At 39.7% G+C, this 18,786-nt stretch overlaps 1 protein-coding gene across 5 annotated transcripts in view; it reads left to right on the top strand.

Moving 5' to 3' along the window:
* The window catches only part of NAPEPLD (N-acyl phosphatidylethanolamine phospholipase D), a 44,756-nt gene that overhangs the window by 430 nt on the left and 25,540 nt on the right, over positions 1-18,786 (top strand). For 2 of the 5 annotated variants that reach the window (XM_007532685.3, XM_016192364.2), the window contains exon 2: positions 16,807-17,116. In XM_007532685.3, the coding sequence (XP_007532747.1) occupies positions 16,823-17,116 (294 nt within the window). In that variant the 5' untranslated portion in view covers positions 16,807-16,822. Of the gene's footprint in view, positions 1-23; positions 249-377; positions 480-604; positions 717-16,806; positions 17,117-18,786 lie in introns of those variants that run through there. The other 3 variants (XM_060196361.1, XM_016192366.2, XM_016192365.2) reach the window with 3 other exon arrangements.

The raw sequence follows: 18,786 nt of genomic DNA, 5'->3' as shown, positions 1-18,786 counted from the left end.
GTTGTGTGTGTGTGTGTGGGGGGGGGGCAGACTCGGTGACCGCACCCGAGGGCGATGACACGGCGAGCGCTGAGGCACTGCCTGCAGCTACTGGCGCCCTGCGCACCGCCGGCGCGGCGGGCCCGTGGGCGGAGGAAGCCGGGCGCGGGCCGCCGGGGCCCCTCCCGCGGCGCGGCGGCGCTATCTCCCGCCGGCGAGGAGCAGCGGCCGCGGCGGTGGTGCGCACGCCTGGCTGCCCCGGGTCGGAGGTGAGCCCGAGCGCCCCCGAGCTCCGCGCTCCTCTGGGGCCTCTCTGGGGCCTCTCTGGAGGCGGCTCTCTCCAGCGCCCCTCGCTGTTGGCAGCTTTGTAGCTACCGGCTCCATCTCGGGGTGGAGCGGGGCGCGCACCCCAAGCCTCAGGCTGTTCGGATTCTTCTGCGATACAGCCGGGGCTGCGGGTGCTTTTCCCGATCCCGCCTGGTCCGGGAGATGCTGCGCTTGTGAGTTTTGGGGGGTGGGGAGGTGGTCACCTTACATCCGCACCTCCCGCTTCGGGAAGCCGCATTTCTGAAGCAGCCTGGGCGAAGAGCCCCATTATTATTATTATTATTATTATTATTATTATTATTATTATTATTATTATTATTATTAATTTCCCTTGGGAGAGTAGCCGTCTCTTATTTAAGATCCCATCTCTGCAAGTCACCAGGTGGCATCTTCACTTGATTGGAATACATGTGGGTATTACTTATTCTGGTTTGTTTTGGTTTTGCTTGCATATAAATGAATGTCTCTGCAGTTTCCTCAGAGCAACTTATTTCTGCTTCATCTGTAGTATTTATTTTTTAAAAAATCCATACCAACAGGTTTCTTCCCATTCATCTTGAAAGTTAACCAGGGGATGGTAATGAAGAGCAACAGAATGGAGCAGGGTGGGACGGGATGGTGGAAGCTGATAGTTTCATGAGTTTTCTGTTCTGTGGTTTCTTAAACCAGGTATTGCTTGCTGCAGGCTTTTCAGCTGAATTTGGTAAATATTAAGAGAATGAGAAGTTCTTAAATTCTTGAGCTTGCTTTTGTCCGCAGGTTCTACGTGTTGTAATACGATTCACTTGATTTATATTGATTTAGCATGAGTATGAACTGTGATAATTCTGAGTAATTGACGGAGGCTTATTCCTGAGGTGCAGCTTTCTGAAAACTGAATACTTTTAATGTTTGTTAAAAATGGAAATCTAGGAGTTCTGTTTCTGTTTTTTTCATTTATAGTAGATTTGATTAAACGTCACACGCGAACATGGTTCGGAAAGAAGTTATATAATCTTTAAAGAGATTATCTATATTCCACAGTAGTCATTTTGTTTCAAGGAGTTTTTAGGCCTGTTAGAACATAAGTCTAGGGCAAGTGTATACCTATTTAAGATAGAAAAATTGAGAGATTGTGCTCCGTCTGCAAAATTTATTTGATTGCAAATAAATTCTGTAGACTTCACTAAAGAATTTCAGTAAGCATCCAGGAGATGTAATACAGCATTTTGGGAGGCCAGGATGTGGCACACCAGGTTGAGTGCACCCATTACAGTGTGAAAGGACCCAGGTTCAAGCCCCTGGTCCCCACCTTCAGAGGGAAAGATTTATGAGTGGTGCGTCAACACTGCAGGTCTGTCTGTCTGTCTCTCTCTCTCTCTCTCTCCCTTCACCCCTTCATTTCCCCTTTCCCTCTTGATTTCTCTCGGCTTCTACCCAGTTTTTTTTAAAAAAGAAAAACATTATTTTTGTACCTCACAATTTCAAATTATACTGAGCATCTTTTATATTACAAAATGTTTCTAATTAAAAGTAATCCTTTTCTGACCATATAAGGAATATTTTAATGTAAACATTCTACCTTAGATTTTGGTCATGCCTTAGGTGGCTACAGACATCATCAGTGTGTGAAAGAAATAATGTTACTTCAGGTACTTGTGAGTTTGGGAAACTGAAAGAATTTTAAAGAATATTTTGTCTGTACTGTTTGTCTTTAATTTTGCTTCATTCAGTTTTCTCTTTGAGTGGTAGAGAGCGGTGGGTAATGATGCTTTTTTAATTGTTATTAGTCCTTTCTATTTTTTATGCAGATAGGAACATGACTGCAGTGGTATAGTTGTATTGATGTGGGCATTTTAGATTGAAATGCATGCAAGTGAAAAGTGATTTCATTGAAGTATTGGAGAAATAATGGGGAGATTGAGTTCCCATAATGGCTAACATTCTTGTGCTGAAGGCCTTTGAGGGCATGTATAAAATTTGCATTAGAAAAAAAAAAATCACCCATGTGTTCAAGTGATAGGGCATTGTAACAGCTATAACATCAAATAATTCTCCATATCTAAAACGCTGTACTTTGCTTCAATTGGCTTTTGTGTTTAATAGCGATTTGTTGTGTATTAAATGTTAAACAGCTTATGACATGTTATAGATAAGCTCATGTCCTCAGGGCCAGTTTTGTATCAAAGAGTAGTCTTTTGCCAACTCAGCTGGTTAAATAATATGTTATATTATCATTTACAAAGTTATTTCAAATATGTAAAAAACCTACAGATTTTTAGCATGATTTTTATAGACAAAATATGCAAAACTGTTAATGTTGTGCCATAGATGAGGATAAGGGGAAATTGAGACTGGGAGATTTTAGTGACTTACCTATGGCTTCTTAGAATTGTAACCTCAGCCTTTGACAGAATATGTTCTGGTGCCCCTTGTTAGAAAGGGGCAATGAAGCCAAGAATGGTGTGGATCAGCAAACTTTGGTTAACATCACAGTAAAAGGGTCTAAATCTGGCTGTGAATGGACAGGACCATTGGTTATAAAGGCCCAGGGCTTACATATTGATGGATCATCATAAATCCAAAATTGTGATTAAAAACCAACTTTGTGTGTGCATGCCACTTAAGAATTTTTCCAATTAATAGCTATAGACTTCTCTGCTCTTTTGTTCTCTTTTTTCCAAGACTAAAATTGCCAAATAAGGAAACACTAAGCTTCCTAATTGTTACTGGAACTCCTTAAACTGGTAAGATTATTTGCTTTGCTTGCAAGACTCCAGTGCTAGGTCAGTTGGATAAAAGCAGTAATTTTGTTTTGAAAAGTGTTTTATCTATTTTTAAATTCTTTTTTAAATTAATTATTTTATTTATACCCTTTTGTTGCCCTTGTTGTTTTATTGTTGTAGTTATTGATGTCATTGTGGTTGGACAGGGCAGAGAGAAATGGAGAGAGAAGGGGGGGACAGAGGGGGTGGGGGATAGACACCTACAGACCTGCTTCACTACCCATGAAGTGACTCCCCTGCAGGTGAACCCTGATCCTTATGCCTGGCTTTGTGCTTCGCGCCACCTGCACTTAACCCGCTGTGCTACCGCTGGACTCCCTGTTTTGTCTATTTTAAAGTTCCTCTAAATTACAGGTAACTTTCTTTCAGGTAACTTTGTTCATGCCACTGTCCTATTTAGAGAACTCATGAAAGAAATACTGAATATTTATACATTTAGAATAGTGTGCAGTTGTTCAGTTGATAGTCTTAAATTTCTTGATAATTTCTTCTCAAATTCCTTTCCTGAAACTTGAGACCAGTTTATCTTCTTACGAGTTAAACTGAGTGAAATATCCTCTATGAGGTGAAGTGTGACATTTCTTTTCTATGTGCCTTCAGGGTTATCACTCGGGCTTGGTACCTGAACTAGAAATCCACTGCTCCTGGTGGCCATTTTTTCCATTTTGTTGAAAAGAACAGAAAATGAAAGAGGAGGGGGAAATAGAGAGAGAGAAAGATACCTGCAGCCCTTCTTCACCGCCTGTGAAGCGACCCCTGCAGGTGGGGAGCCTGGGGCTCGAACCCTGATCCTTATGCCGGTCCTTGCACTTGGCGCCATGTGCGCTTAACCCACAGCTACCATCCGTCCTCCGACTTTATATTTTTTAACCAGCATTTTACAGAGACGAGATTATCAGTTGATTTTTTTCATTATTTATTTATTCCCTTTTGTTGCCCTTGTTGTTTTATTGTTGTAGTTATTATTGATGTCGTCGTTGTTGGATAGGACAGAGAGAAATGGAGAGAGGAGGGGAAGACAGAGAGGAGGAGAGACAGACGTCTTCAGACCTGCATCACCGCCTGTGAAGCGATTTCCCTGCAGGTGGGGAGCCAGTATGCCGGGCCTTGAACTTGGCGCCACCTGAGTTTAACCGCTGCGTTATCGCCTGACTACCTGATTTTTATTTCTCATTCCTTAATTTCTTCTCTTAATTATATATGTAGACTAAATAAATGTCCATTGTGTATAAATTGCCACTGTCTAGAGCCTGTCTTTAAACTGGATAAATACAGGAATAATATCATAGTGAAGACTTTAGTCAACTTTTGATTTTTTTTAATATTTATTTTCCCTTTTGTTGCCCTTGTTTTTTATTGTTGTTGTAGTTATTATTGTTGTTACTGATGTTGTCATTGTTAGAGAGAAATGGAGAGAGAAGGGGAAGACAGAGGAGGAAAGAAAGATAGACACCTGCAGACCTGCTTCACCTCTTGTGAGTGACTCCCCTACAGGTGGGGAGCCGGGGGCTCAAACCAGGATCCTTATGCCGGTCCTTGGCTTTGCGCCACATGTGCTTAACCCACTGTGCTACCGCCAGACTTCCTTTAGTCAACTTTTGATACTTTTTTTTTTTATTGGGGAATTAATGTTTTACATTCAAAAACTTTTGATATTCATAGTACCAGTTTCTTTGTTAAGCATAATTATGTAGTACTTTGCAATTTCTTTTTGCTTGACTGTCCATACGTCTTAAAGTTGTTTTTTTTTTAAAGATTTTATTTATTTTATTAATGAAAAAGATAGGAGGAGAGAGAGAAAGAGCCAGACATCACTCTGGTACATGTGCTGCTGGGGACTGAACTCAGGATCTCATGCTTGAGAGTCTAGTTCCTTAAACACTGTGCTACCTCCTGGATAACATGTCTTAAAGTTTTATCTCCAAAATTTCATCTCTAATGCAGTGAAACTGCCAGTATTGTAAGTTTTGTTGAAGACATAGCTATGGTACCTTTTGGTTATATAATGGTTTTCCTGAGACTGAGAGGATTTCTGGGATGTAGGAATTTCAGTGCCAAAGCAGGAAATATTGGGGTACCATAGATGAGATGGTCCCCGTATCTAAAGACATCTTTTTTATGACTTGATTCATTATTCCTGGTTGGAAGGATAAAAATTGCTTTGGATTTTTGGAGCCTCAGGCATGAGGGTCTCTTTGCTTATCTCTGGTTTATGGTGGTGTGGGGAATGGAACAGGGACTTTGGCCTCAGGCTTGATAGTTTCTTTGCATAACCATTAGTCTATCTACTCCCACCTTTGGATTATTTTTATTTTTTATTATTTATTTATTGTGTAGACACAGCCAGAAATTGGGAGGGAAGGGGATGATAGGGAGACAGAGACACCCGCAGTTCATTTATTCATTCAATAAATATTTGAGTACCCTTTATTTATAGACTGCTCTGGGTTATTGTAGAGTGTGAATCATCACTGATTGTTGACTTTCAAACTTTTAAAAAAAATTTCCTGGGAGCACACAGTCAAATTTGTGACTTAGCTGAACTGAGTAAGTCTGTGACCTGCCAGGTTTTATCTACAGTAATGTAGTTTTCCTTGTCCTAGTCCTACCAGACTAACATAAATTAAGTGATACCCTCTGGTCCTTCCTACATACTTTTTTAAAAAACATTTTTAATATTGTATTTTCCCTTTTCTTGCCCTTGTTTTTCATTGTTGTTGTAGTTATTGATGCCATTGTTAGATAGGACAGAGAGAAATGGAAAGAGGAGGGGAAGATGGGGGAAGAAAGACACCTGCAAACCTGCTTCACTGCCTGTGAAGCTACTCCCCTGCAGGTGGGGAGCTGGGGGCTTGAAGTGGCATCCTGATGCCTGTCCTAGCACTTTCCGCCACCTGCGCTTAACCCGCTGCGCTGCCACCCAACTCCCCTAAATACCTTCCTGATGCTTGTACCATGAAGTCTAACTCAAAGTGGTGATTCCTAATGTCTATGTATCGGAGTCACCCATAAAGCTTTAAAAATTTGCCTGACAACCCCCCACTTATTTTGATTTGGTAGTAGTCTTGGGTATAGTTTAACAAACTCTACAGATAATTCTATTGTTCAGCCAGCTTTGAGAATCACTGGGTGAAGACTGTCCAGCTGACCGGGTGGTTAACTAGGGAAAAGTGGGGCTTGTTCTTTATCAGTTGCACCGGAGATCAGAGCCTTCCTTGATAACCTGTTTTTGATGTGGAGTTGGGTCAGGAGTTCTGATGCATCAATAGAAGGGTCTCTTGGATAAGAGACCTGCAAGACAGTGAAATGCTTTAGGGGGCAGTTATCTAGAGCTGTTTTTGCTGACCTATTTTGCCTGTTCCAATTGTGAGGATTATTTTTCCCCTTTTAAGCAAAAGAATCTCAGCATCTGGGGCTTAAGCCCTGGGGGGAAAATGCCAGTTATAGAATTAGTCTTTATTGGATTCCTAAGTTGTACATTTTTGCTCTCTTGGGACTAGGAGAGGAGATGAAGAGGATTGGGGTGGAAAGGTTTATTGTTAGAACTAGGACTTTACTAAGAAAATTGAGTTTCTGATGGGCCTAGGAGGGCTAGTGGGGTCACAAAGAGTTGCTGGAGTTGCAAAAAATCCTGTGGAGGATTGGATTTCATACTTGGTTTAGTTACCTGTGTGAATTTTATGAAGGCAAGAGCTTTACGTATTTGAGGATAACAAGGACACAATCCAGAGTTCATTCCATTTCAGTTCATCGATGCCATCATTCTTAAGTCTTCATATCTCATCAGTGAGTGAAGAAATTTCAGAATACAGTATGTATCTTATTAGAGTGTGTCTATAGCATAATGAAAATAACAGCTTACAGTTTTTTTTTGGAAAACTCAGTGTATGCCATGTGATGGGGTTAACGGGGTAAGGATTTTTTAAAAATTTTAATTTCTTTATTGGGGAATTAATGTTTTACATTTGACAGTAAATACAATAGTTTGTACATGCATAACATTTCCCAGTTTTCTATATAACAGTACAACCCCCACTAGGTCCTCTGTCATCCTTCTTGGATCTGTATTCTCCCCACCCACTCACCCCAGAGTCTTTTACTTTGGTGCAATACGCCAATGGAGTAAGGATTATTATGTACATTTTGTCTGATAACCCATTGGGCAGGCACCACATAAATAAGCTGATTTAGAAAGTCTGATGGGGTGCCAAGTTGGGAATTACTTATTTTAAAAATCATGTTCCCTCTTTTCCTGATAGTGGGATTTTGTCTGATGATTGATTGAAACATGTTTTAATTATATCAACTATTATAATTTTTTTTTTTTTAAGCCAGAGCACCACTTAGCTCTGGCTGATGGTGCTGTGGAGGGTTGAACCTAGAATTTTGGAGTCTCAGGCTTGAAAGTCTTTTTGCATAACCATTATATTATCTTTCCCCTGGGTTTTATAATTTGTCCCATATTTGCATACCTCCTTACATTCATCAACAGGATATAATACTATTAAGCTTTTTTTTTTTTTGTCACCAGTGTTATCACTGGGGCTTATTGCCTGCACTACGAATCCACTGCTCCTGGAGGCTATTTTTTTCCCCTTTTGTTGCCCTTTTTTATTGTTGTTGTTATTGCTGTCATTGTTGGATAGGACAGAGAGAAATTGAGAGAGGATGGGAAGACAAAGAGGGGGAGAGAAAGACAGACACCTGCAGACTTGCTTCATCGCTTGTGAAGCGACCCCCCTGCAGGTGGGGAGCCAGGGTCTCAAACTGGGATCCTTATGCTGGTCCTAGCGCTTGGCGTGATGTGCGCTTAACCCACTGCGCTACCTCCCAACCCCCAAGGTTTCTTTTTATTCTGCTTTCCTTTAGCTGTTGGAATGAAACTGGTTATTAAATCTGTGGAGTTAAAAGTGAAATTCACCATACCAACAATGCAGTACTTCCTTTGTTGATTTGTGTACATAGCTCCCACAAAACATTCTGCCTTTCATTAGCTAATGTACTTCCCACACTTGGCCATATTCATCCTCCTACCAATGTCCTAAGTATCTGTGGGAGTTAATATCAGTCTCCAGGGAAATTTGCATTTGGATGGGTGGAATAGTTAATTTATTTTAACCAATTGAATCCCTTTGCAGACATTTTCTTTCTTTCTTTCTTCCTTTTTTTTTTTTTTTTTTGCCACCAGGGCTCAGTACCTGCATGACTCCACTGCTCCTGGTGGCCATTTTTTTCTTTCCTCTAGATAAAAGGGTAAGAGACAGAGATAGATATATATAGAGAGACACCACTGCACCTCGCCACCCCTGTAGTTGCTCCCATTTGGTAGTCTGGGACTTGAATCCCAGGTTTTTGGGCATGGTAACACATGGGTATACAGGGTGATCTATCTGCTGTCCCCCTTTTCAGATATTTCAATGAATTGAAATATTAGGCTGGTTTTTTAAAAAAAATTATTTATGTATTTTCCCTTTTGTTGCCCTTGTCTTTTTATTGTTGTAGCTATTGCTGTCATCGTTGTTAGATAGGACAGAGAGAAATAGAGAGAGGAGGGGAAGACAGAGAGGGGGAGAGAAAGACCCCTGCAGACCTGCTTCACCGCCTGTGAAGCGACTCCCCTGCAGGTGAGGAGCCGGGTCCTGGAACCCGGATCCTTACGCTGGTCCTTGCGCTTTGCACCAGATGCGCTTAACCCATTGCGCTACTGCCCGACTCCCTGTACGCTGTTTTTTTTAGTGCAAAAATGCATCATGACTTTTCCACCATCACAATAGTTTCATTAGCTATCTTATCCAGTCTTGTAGTCCAGGGGCCCTTTTCTTTGCCAAAAAATTGGAGAGCACATGTAAAAGTTGTATTTGGTGTTTGTTAGATATCTGAAAATACTTGTGAATATTTTCCAGATTTAGTGTCAGAATTTTTGTTGGTATGTAATGGGAAGTTTCTCCATTAATGTGTATTAAATGTATACTTTTGTATGAATGATGATTTGCAGTGTTCTGATTCCCAAGTATGTTGAAATTCCAAACAGGCATTTTGCTAGTCTTAATTTTTCCCTTAAATGATAAAGCAGTGCATTCAATTCTAGACAGCTGGCACATCTAAAATATCCATGAAATAAAGGATTAAATATTTGCTTTTGAAATAGAGAATTCTTGTTTTTTAAGTCTTTTATCCATGTGTGCTGTTACTGAGGTAGAACATTTGTTTCACCAAATGTCAGAGCTTTCATGCTTCTCTAATTAGAGACTGGGGCTAGGTTCTTCTTTTAAGTATCCAATTAATCTTCAAAGATATGTAGAGAATGTAGTTGATAATTACTAGGTGAAACTTTTCTGGTAACAACTTATTCTTAAAAAAAAGAACACTTGTATTTATCAGTTGTCATAAGGCTTAGTTACCTTTAATTTTACTTGTTGATTCCAGCATTCTTGTCCAAATTTAGCTGTTCACAAATTTAGTTGTTGTTCAAAGAAAAGGAGGTTTAGCAAATTATGTTTCAGATTGTATTGCCATGTCTGATATCTTTACTTTTCCTAAAATCTATATCTTTTTTTAATTAAAATTTTTTATATTTATTTATTTATTTTCCCTTTGTTTGCCCTTGTTTTTTTATTGTTAATGTATTGTTATTGATGTCGTTGTTAGATAGGACAGAGAGAAATGGAGAGAAGTGGAGAGAAAGACACCTGCAGACCTGCTTCACCGCCTGTGAAGCGACTCTCCTGTAGGTGGGGAGCCGGGGGCTCAAACCCGGATCCTTCCCCTGGTCCTTGCGCTTTGCGCCACATCCGCTTCACCTGCTGCGCTACCACCTGACTCCCCCAAATCTTTGTTTCTAGGGCTAGAGAGATAGCATAATGGTTATTCAAGAACGCTTTACTTTTTTAATTTTGTGGGGGACTTAGTGGGGACTATTTCCCTCTATTAAGGGATTTTTTTTCTTTAAGTTATTTTGGATAGAGATCAAGAGATTGAGAGGGGAGGGACAGGTAGAGAAGGAGAGACAGCTGCAGCACTGCTTCACTACTCATGAAACTTCCCTCCTGCAGGTGGGGGCTGGGGACTGGAGCTTGGGTCCTTGTGTACTGTAATGTGTGCATTCAGCCTGCCTGAGACTCTGATTATCCCCAATCCAACCTCCAGCCCCACTATAAGCCGCAGCCAAACAATGCTCTGGCTAAAAAGAAAGGAAAGGAAAAGACTTGACAAAAGAAACTTGGACCCAAACCTATATTTCCATATAGAAAGGGGCATATGTAATTTGTCCATTTTAACACATACATTTTCTTCACATTTTAGTACCATTGTATCAGGGTATATTATAATTGATAGTATTTTAATTTTCTACTTAGCATATAAAATAACAAAAGGTTGACCATCAGATGATCTCATTCATAGGTGGAACTTAAGAAACTTAAGGGAAGGTGGGGGTAGATAACACAATGGTTATACAAACGGATTCCCGTGACTGAGGCTCCATAGTCCCAGGTTCCATCCCCCACACCACCATATAAACCAGAGCTGAGCATTGCTCTGGTAAAACAAACAAACAGTAATACAAAAAAAAGAGACAAGTGAAACTTGGACTGGATATAGTTTATTGCACCACAGTAAAGGGCTCTGGGAATAATGGTGCAGGTCTGATGCATAATGGTGGCAAAGGAATTGAAGTTGGAAATGAGAATGTTTTGCAGACACCTACTGGGTATCCATGTGCTAACAATTATGCTGTAAATTATTCTCTGGCCCCCCTAAAATACTTTTAAAAAGTCACTATGCAAGCATAATTCTCTCTGTGTTGGTTTGAGTGGATATGTTATGAAAGGGTGACTTTGGTAGTGACATTTTCCATGAATTAATTGGTTGAAAACTTGAGTGGTTGAAAACGAAGAAAATAGTATGAAAAGACATCTCTGAAAAACTTTACACATCAGGTAGAAAACAGATCACTGAACAAGTTTTTTTCTTACTTAACTCTGAGCTCCTGAGATCCTCTCTACTCTTTTGCTTTCATTTCCCTCAAAACAACCTGGAATCCTGGAGTACCTTCTGGACTACCGCTTCAGCATGAACTCAGCCTCTAACTCTAATTCACTGGCCAGTAATTCACCTCTTTCTTTGCTATTGTTTCATTCATATCCCTGGTTATTAGAGCTGCCATTTCTGGCTCATACTCTTTTTAAGTCCACCTTACTGCACCACCCTGCTCTTAATATTGTCCAATTTTTTTTTTTTTTGCCTCAGGTTATTGTTGGCGGGTGCCTGCACCATGAATCCACTGTTCCTGGAGGCCATTTTTTTCCCCTTTTGTTGCCCTTGTTGTTGTAGCCTTGTTGTGGTGGTGGTTGTTGTTGATGTCGTTCGTTGTTGGATAAGACAGAGAGAAGTGGAGAGAGGAAAGACGGGGAGAGAGACACCTGCAGATCTGCTTCACTGCCTGTGAAGCGACTCCCCTGCAGGTGGGGATCCTTCCGCTGGTCCTTGCGCTTTTTATTTACTCTCTTCTTTCTCATCACTGTGCCTTTGTGTCTTTGTGCACATGTATGTGTGTACACCGTGGGCCTCATGTTTGCATGATTTCACTGCTTGGGGTCACTTTTTAAAATTTAGATAGACACAGAGGGAGCCCTACAACATCAAAAGTTTCCTCTGTTGCCATGGCATCTCTCATGTGATACTGAGACTTGGAACTGAGGATTGTGCATGGCCAGGCAGATATCCTACTTGGTCAACTTCCTCTCTGGTCATTCATCATATCTAAATGGTTGATATCGACCTCATTAGTGCTGTAGTTAACAGATGGGGCTTATAATACCCATTGAAATTTTACTATTAATGATTGTTCTGGACCTTTCTGTTTCCTATTCATTATCTTCCTGGCACTAGTTTTTAGCCATTGCCCCCACTTATTTTTTAAAAATTATTTGTTAATGAGAATGTGAGAACCAGAACACATGGCACATATTCTGGCACATATGATGCTGTGGATTAACCTGGGACCTCATGCTTGAGAGTCCAGTCCTTTTTGTATTATGCCACTTCCTCCCCTCACTTTTTTTTTTTTTTTCTGGTTACTAGCGTGGTCCCAATGCTTATAGTTGAAAATCTTTATTGTTTCAGACCAGGCTAAAAATATAATACTATCCTTTATGATCCCACCTTTTAAAATCTTGATTGCCATAGCTCTCACAAGCTTTTCTTATGTCCTTGATGTTTTAGACTACTCAGTGGTATCTAAAACTCCTATTTGGATTTTGTTATTTTGCTTTTTGAATCAGTGCTGTTTTTTTTTTTTTTAAAGAATTTATTTATTTGGGGGCCAGGTGGTGGCACACCTGGTTAAGCACACACATTACTGTGCAAAAGGACCCAGGTTCAAGCCCCTGGTCCCCACCTGCAGAGGGAAAGCTTTATAAGTGGTGAAGCAGGGCTATAGGTGTCTTACTGTCTCTTTCCTCTATCCCTCCCCTCTCATTTTCTCTCTGTCTTTATCCAATAATAAAAATGAAAAAAAAAAAGACTTTATTTGTTCATGAGAAAGACAGGTGGAGAGAGAGAGAGAACCAGACATTACTCTGATACATTTGCTGCCAGGGATTGAACTCAGCACCTCATGGTGAGGATTGGATTCTCATTGGATTCTCATGGTGAGAATCCAATGCTTTATCCACTGTGCCACCTCCTGGGCTACCAGAGTGCTTTTTTTTTTTTTTAATATCCTTCTATATGTGCCAATTTTTTTAAAAAACAACCAAAAATACAATACTAGCATAATCATTATGTAAATAATAAATCATATAGGCATATATGTCTGTATGTTTATACAGGTATATGTACATATATATATCAAATGGGCTTTGTCACTAACTGGTTGTTATATGTGGTTCATTTAAGGATGTTTTCATATGTAAAATGAAGTGGGGGTTAAATGGATAGTCTTTGTATTGCTCTTTATCGAAGTTGGCCTGAATCTAATTATAGCCCTTATAAGGTCTTTCTCTGAGAAGAATTGGCTATTATACAACCAGTTCTTTGTTTTATAATAGAATGTAAAAAAAAAAAGTGGTCTGGGAGGTGGTGCAGTGGCTAAGGCACTAGACTCTAAAGCATGAGGTCCTGAGTTCAGTCCCCAGTAGTACATGTACCAGAGTGATGTCTGGTTCTTTCTCTCTCCTATCATTTCTCATGAATAAATAAAATATTAAAAAAAATATATATATGACCTGCTAGTAGAATTAACATTTGGTAGGTAGTAAGCACTTTATGTATATCATTATCTAATTATTTTAATCCCCACAAAATAAGTAGACATATTATGAATGAGAAAATTGGGGACTAGAAAGACAATTTGATAGGAAGATAGGAAGTCTGTTAGATTCTTAGTTATGTCTCTTACAAACAGTGATGGCTGAGCAACAGCTGTGCTTTTCCTCTTAACACTGATCGCTCTCTAGACCATAGACTATTTACTCTGGACAGTTTGGAAAAAAAATCTTTCGGTTCAGTGTACATATTAATTTTCCCTTTCTCTCTTGAACAGTATTTCTGTTTAAATATCATTAGAGCCATAAATGTATTTAGCTTTCTCATATTGTGCTTATTTTCTCAGGATAATTTTAAAGTATGTTATGTATAATGTGTTGTATCTAAACAAAACTAAGCAAATGTTTAAACAGAATAGGGAAATGAAATATATATATATCCTTTTCACATTTGTTCTGTATGGTTCAAAGTCAAGGATTTCAATACCTTGACTTGGTGGTGGCAGTGACAGCAATAACAGTCATCATCAGCAAATAGCTAACACCTGTTGAGTTGTTATATGTGCATATATGTATTACATTTGTTATATACATGTGTCTAAATGCTTTACTTGTATAACTTTTAAAATCTTCATGAAAACTCTGGAGAGTAAGTAATATATTTTTTGCCTTCAGGGTTATTGCTGGGGCTTAGTGCCAAGGCTATGAATCCACTGTTCTCAGCAACTGTTTTTTTTTTTTTTTTTCCATTTGTTTGAGAGGACAGAGAGAAATTGAGAAGGGGGGGCAGTTAGAGAGGGTTAGAGAAAGATAAACACCTGCAGACCTGCTTCACTGCTTGCTTGTGAAGCATCCTCACAGTAGGCTTGGAGCAGGGGGCTCGAACTTGGTTCCTTGCGTGGGCCCTTGCACTTAGTACTATGTGCACTTAGTACTTAACCGGGTGCACCAATGCCCAGCCCCCTCCAGGTAATACTTTTGCATTTTTTTGTTCATTTTCTGTCACTAGAGTTATTGCTAGGGTTCAATGCCTGCACAACTCTATATTACCCCCAGTGGTCATTTTTTTTCATGTCTTTTCTGACAGAGACAGAGACATAGGGAGAATGAAAGAGACAGTGAAAAAGAGACAACAGCAGCACTACTCATGAAGTTACCCTCATGTAGGTGGTGACTAGGGGCTTGCACTTGGGTCCTTGTACATGGTAACAGGATATGCCACTATAGGACCCTGTTTTGTTCCCAAGGCCTCATAAATGCAGAGTTTGTGCTCTATCACTTGGTTGTATTACTGGGCTTGTAAGCATTTTACTATCTCCATTTTATAGATGAGGAAATTGAGGCCCAGAGGGAAGGGGTTTATCCCAGATAGTCCTAAGTCTAAGTTAATTCAAGATTGTATTGTTAGCCACTCATATACACTGTTGGAATGTCTCTCAAGCAATGTGTTATTTACTTTACTGGGATTTGGACTCACTGACGTTTTGGGGAGCACTGGTAATAGGTCAAGGTAAAAATAACTAGGCCTAGTGGGATTATATAAATCATTAAAATTACTGAAGTGCTTCTTCAAAGAACCAAGGCAGCCCCCTTATTATGTGTTACTTAATATTTTATAAGTTCAAGTATAAAATATTATAGTTTTCATGAATATGCTTTATTTTAAAAAATCTTTTTTAAAAAACTTTATTTCAAAAAATCTTTTTTAAAAAACTTTATTTCTTACTACAACAATAAAAAACAACAAGAGCAACAAAAGGGAATAAATAAAATAAATATTAAAAAAAGTAAAAAAAATTTATTTCTTTATTGGGGAATTAATGCAAAAATCTTTATTAGGGGGATTAATGTTTTACATTCGATAGTAAATACAATAGTTTGTACATGCATAACATTTCTCAGTTTTCCACATAATAATGCAACCCCCACTAGGTCCTCTGCCATCCTTTTTGGACCTGTACTCCGTCCCCCCCACCGCCCATATTTTACTTTGGTGCAGTACACCATATATACTTTTTAACATCAATTTATTTATTAATTAAGGATGAGGAGGTGGGGAGAGAATGAACCAGAGCATCACTCTGGCACATGTGATGCTGAGGATTGAACTCAGGACCTCATTGAATTCATTGAGAATTCAATGATTTATCCACTGAATCACCTCCCAGGCCACGAAGATGCTTTATTCTTTTTTTTTTCCCTCCAGGGTTATTGCTGGGCTCGGTGCCTTCACCATGAATCCACCGCTCCTGGAGGCCATTTTTCCCCCTTTTTGTTGCCCTAGTTGTTGCAGCCTCGTTGCGGTTATTATTGCCATTGTTGACGTTGCTTTGTTGTTGGATAGGACAGAGAGAAATGGAGAGAGGAGGGGAAGACAGAGAGAGAGGGGGAGAGAAAGATAGACACCTGCATACCTGCTTCACCGCTCGTGAAGCGACTCCACTGCAGGTGGGGAGCCGGGGGCTCAAACCGGGATCCTTACACCGGTCCCTGCGCTTTGCCCCACATCCGCTTAACCCACTGCGCCATCGCCCGACCCCCGAAGATGTTTTATTCTGTATGATGTCACTCAAATGGAAAATCTCATGGGGTAGGGAAGATAGCATAGTGGTTATACAAAGAGACTCTCATGCCTGAGGTTCCAAAGTCACAGGTTTACTCCTCCATATCACCATAAACCAGAGCGGAGCAGTGCTCTGGAAAACAAAAGAGAAGGAAACAAACAAACAAAACCCAGCCTACCAACCAAAAAAATAAAAAATCAATCCATTTAGAAAATTTCATTTATTTCAATGCTAGTTAGTTGTAGCCTGGGAGGTGGTATAGTGGGTAAAGCACTGGGCCCACAAGCATGACATTTCAATTGAATACGGTGTTGAATATGCCAGAGTGATGCGCTCATTCTCACCCAACCCATCATAAGTAAATGAATAAACATCTAAAAAAAACACGGAGCTGTTTGTTTTAGACTATACTAGGTAAAGAGATTTTGAAAAGATTTGCAGGTAGTAGGTAAACAGATTTTCTCCCATACAAGTACTAACCAGGCCTGACCCTGCTTAGCTTCTGAGATCAGACGAGACCGGGTATTTAATACTGCATACTAAAGTTGTGTTTTGAAAGAAGAAAGTTTGAGTTAATAGAAACGTAATACTTTTGGGGCCAGGCGGTAACGCACCTGGTTAAGTGCACACATTACAGTGCTCAAGGACCCAGGTCCCCATCTGCAGAGGAAAGCTTCATAAGTGGTGCAGCAGGGATGCATGTGTCTTTATGTCTCTTTCCCTCTCTATCACCCCTCCCCTTTTAATTTCTGTCTCTATCCAGTAATAAATAAAAATATTTAAAAAAAAGAAATGTAATATTTTCATAAGATTGGGGAAACTTTTATTGGCTAAGAAAATAATACTTTTAAAATGTCTTTATGTTAAACTCAGTATTTTCCTCCCTTTTTTTTTTTTTTTTTCCAGACCTTCACCAAAGGACATGGATGAAAATGAAAGTCAGCAGTCTCTGATGACTAACAGCCAGTATCCTAAAGAAGCAGTAAGAAAACACAATAATTCAGCACGGAATTCTGGAGGAAGTGATTCTTCTAGGTTTTCCAGGAAAAGTTTCAGATTAGATTACAGACTAGAGGAAGATGTAACTAAATCAAAGAAAGGAAAGGACGGGAGGTTTGTAAATCCTTGGCCAACATGGAAAAATCTCTCTATTCCAAATGTTCTCAGATGGCTGATAATGGAAAAAGATCACAGCAGTGTCCCGTCTTCTAAAGAGGTAGCGTTTGACTTTTTTTGAGTGCTGTGTATTGATTCTTAATACATATTTTACTTTGCTGTGAAACGCACCATGATGCTCAGTTGAGCCACTTTTATATAATAAGGCAGACAGTTAGGTCTTGGGGTAGATAAAGTGAACAATGTGTCCTGAAACTCAGAAATTAGCAGTATAAGTACATATATGAATAACTCCAGTCTGGTGGCAACTAGAGTGCTTAGAAATACAGGAAATGAAACAAATAATTCTGCCTTGTAAGATTGGAAATGGCTTCACAGAGGTAATGATGTTCAAGCTCAGCTTATTAAGCTGTTACTGTCAAATGTGAAACATTAATTCCCCAATAAAGAAATTAAAAAAAATTAAGCTAAGATATATTTTGACAGTGATTTTATAAGTGAATGATGGCATGATCATGAAGGGATGTATGTTCCAGGTGTGTGTTTGGAATATGGATTCTGAGGTTAGGCTTGGGCTGTACTACCTAACTTTTCATTCTTGGACAAGGGTACTAAAACTATAAAAGAAGTCTTCAGCTGATCTCTCTAAATTTCAAAAATTAACTCTAGGTCACTGTACTTTAATGTGCTGGTTTTGCAGCAGGGGGGTTACTGTTGGGGGGCATGATGCAACATTATGTACAGAACTTGTAGGTGTAAGGACCTGAGTTTGAACCCCAGCACTACAAATGCCAAAGTGATGCTCTGGTTTTCTCTTTTCTTACCCCCTCCCCACAAATAAATAAACCTTTAAATTAATATAGCCTGGTAAAACCAGTACTACTACAAAAATTAGAATAAATATACTGGTTTTATTTAGGATGAAATGTATAAACATTTGGCACAAAGTTATGCCTGCCTTCCTCTCTCTCTTTCCTTCTTTCTTTCTTTCTTTCTTTCTTTCTTTCTTTCTTTCTTTCTTTCTTTCTTTCTTTCTTTCTTTCTTTCTTTTTACCAGAGCACTGCTCAGCTCTGGCTTATGGTGGTGGCAGGGGATTGAACCTGGGACTTTGGAACCTAAGGCATGAGAGTCTTCTTTGCATAACCATTATACTATCTATCCCTACCCCACAAAGTTATGTTTTTAAAAAGATTAGTTTGTGTCTGTGTATGTGTGTGTGTGTGTGTGTGTGTGAGGGGGGGGGGGAAAGAAAGAAGGAGAGGGGGAATAGAGAGGGAAGGGAGAGGGATAGAGAGATAGAGACAGCTGGGGGGGCCTTGAACTGGGATCCTTACACTGGTCCTTGAGCTTCGTGCCATGTGCCCTTAACCCACTGTGCTAAGTCCGACTCCCAAGAATGAATTCCTGTATGGCTGTGATCATAAGGAAGATCTCAGATGCAACTCTCACCTAGTTCCTTTTAATTCTTCTATTGCTGTAAAGTTGTAGAGACAAAATTGTGATAGGATCAGGGTACCAGGATTTTGGTTTAGCTTTTTCCCTGCTTATCAGATTAAAGTTTCAAACCTGATGTCCTCCAGATTGTTGCTTACTGTGCCCCCTTTTTCCTGTGGGAGAGGATATTTCTCTGTGTTCCTACTCCTGTATGCTGAACTTTTGTCCTTATTTTGGAAGCTTATTTGAGATTAAAGTCTGTTTCTTAATTTTTTAACATTTTATTTGATAAGAGAGAGAAATTGAGTGGAGAAAAGGAGATAGGGAGAGAGGAA

The sequence above is a fragment of the Erinaceus europaeus genome, chromosome 8 (assembly GCF_950295315.1).
Source record: "Erinaceus europaeus chromosome 8, mEriEur2.1, whole genome shotgun sequence".
Taxonomy (NCBI): Eukaryota; Metazoa; Chordata; class Mammalia; order Eulipotyphla; family Erinaceidae; genus Erinaceus; species Erinaceus europaeus.
The sequence above is the reverse complement of the archived record's forward strand: the minus strand, read 5'-3'. Positions and strand labels throughout refer to the sequence as shown.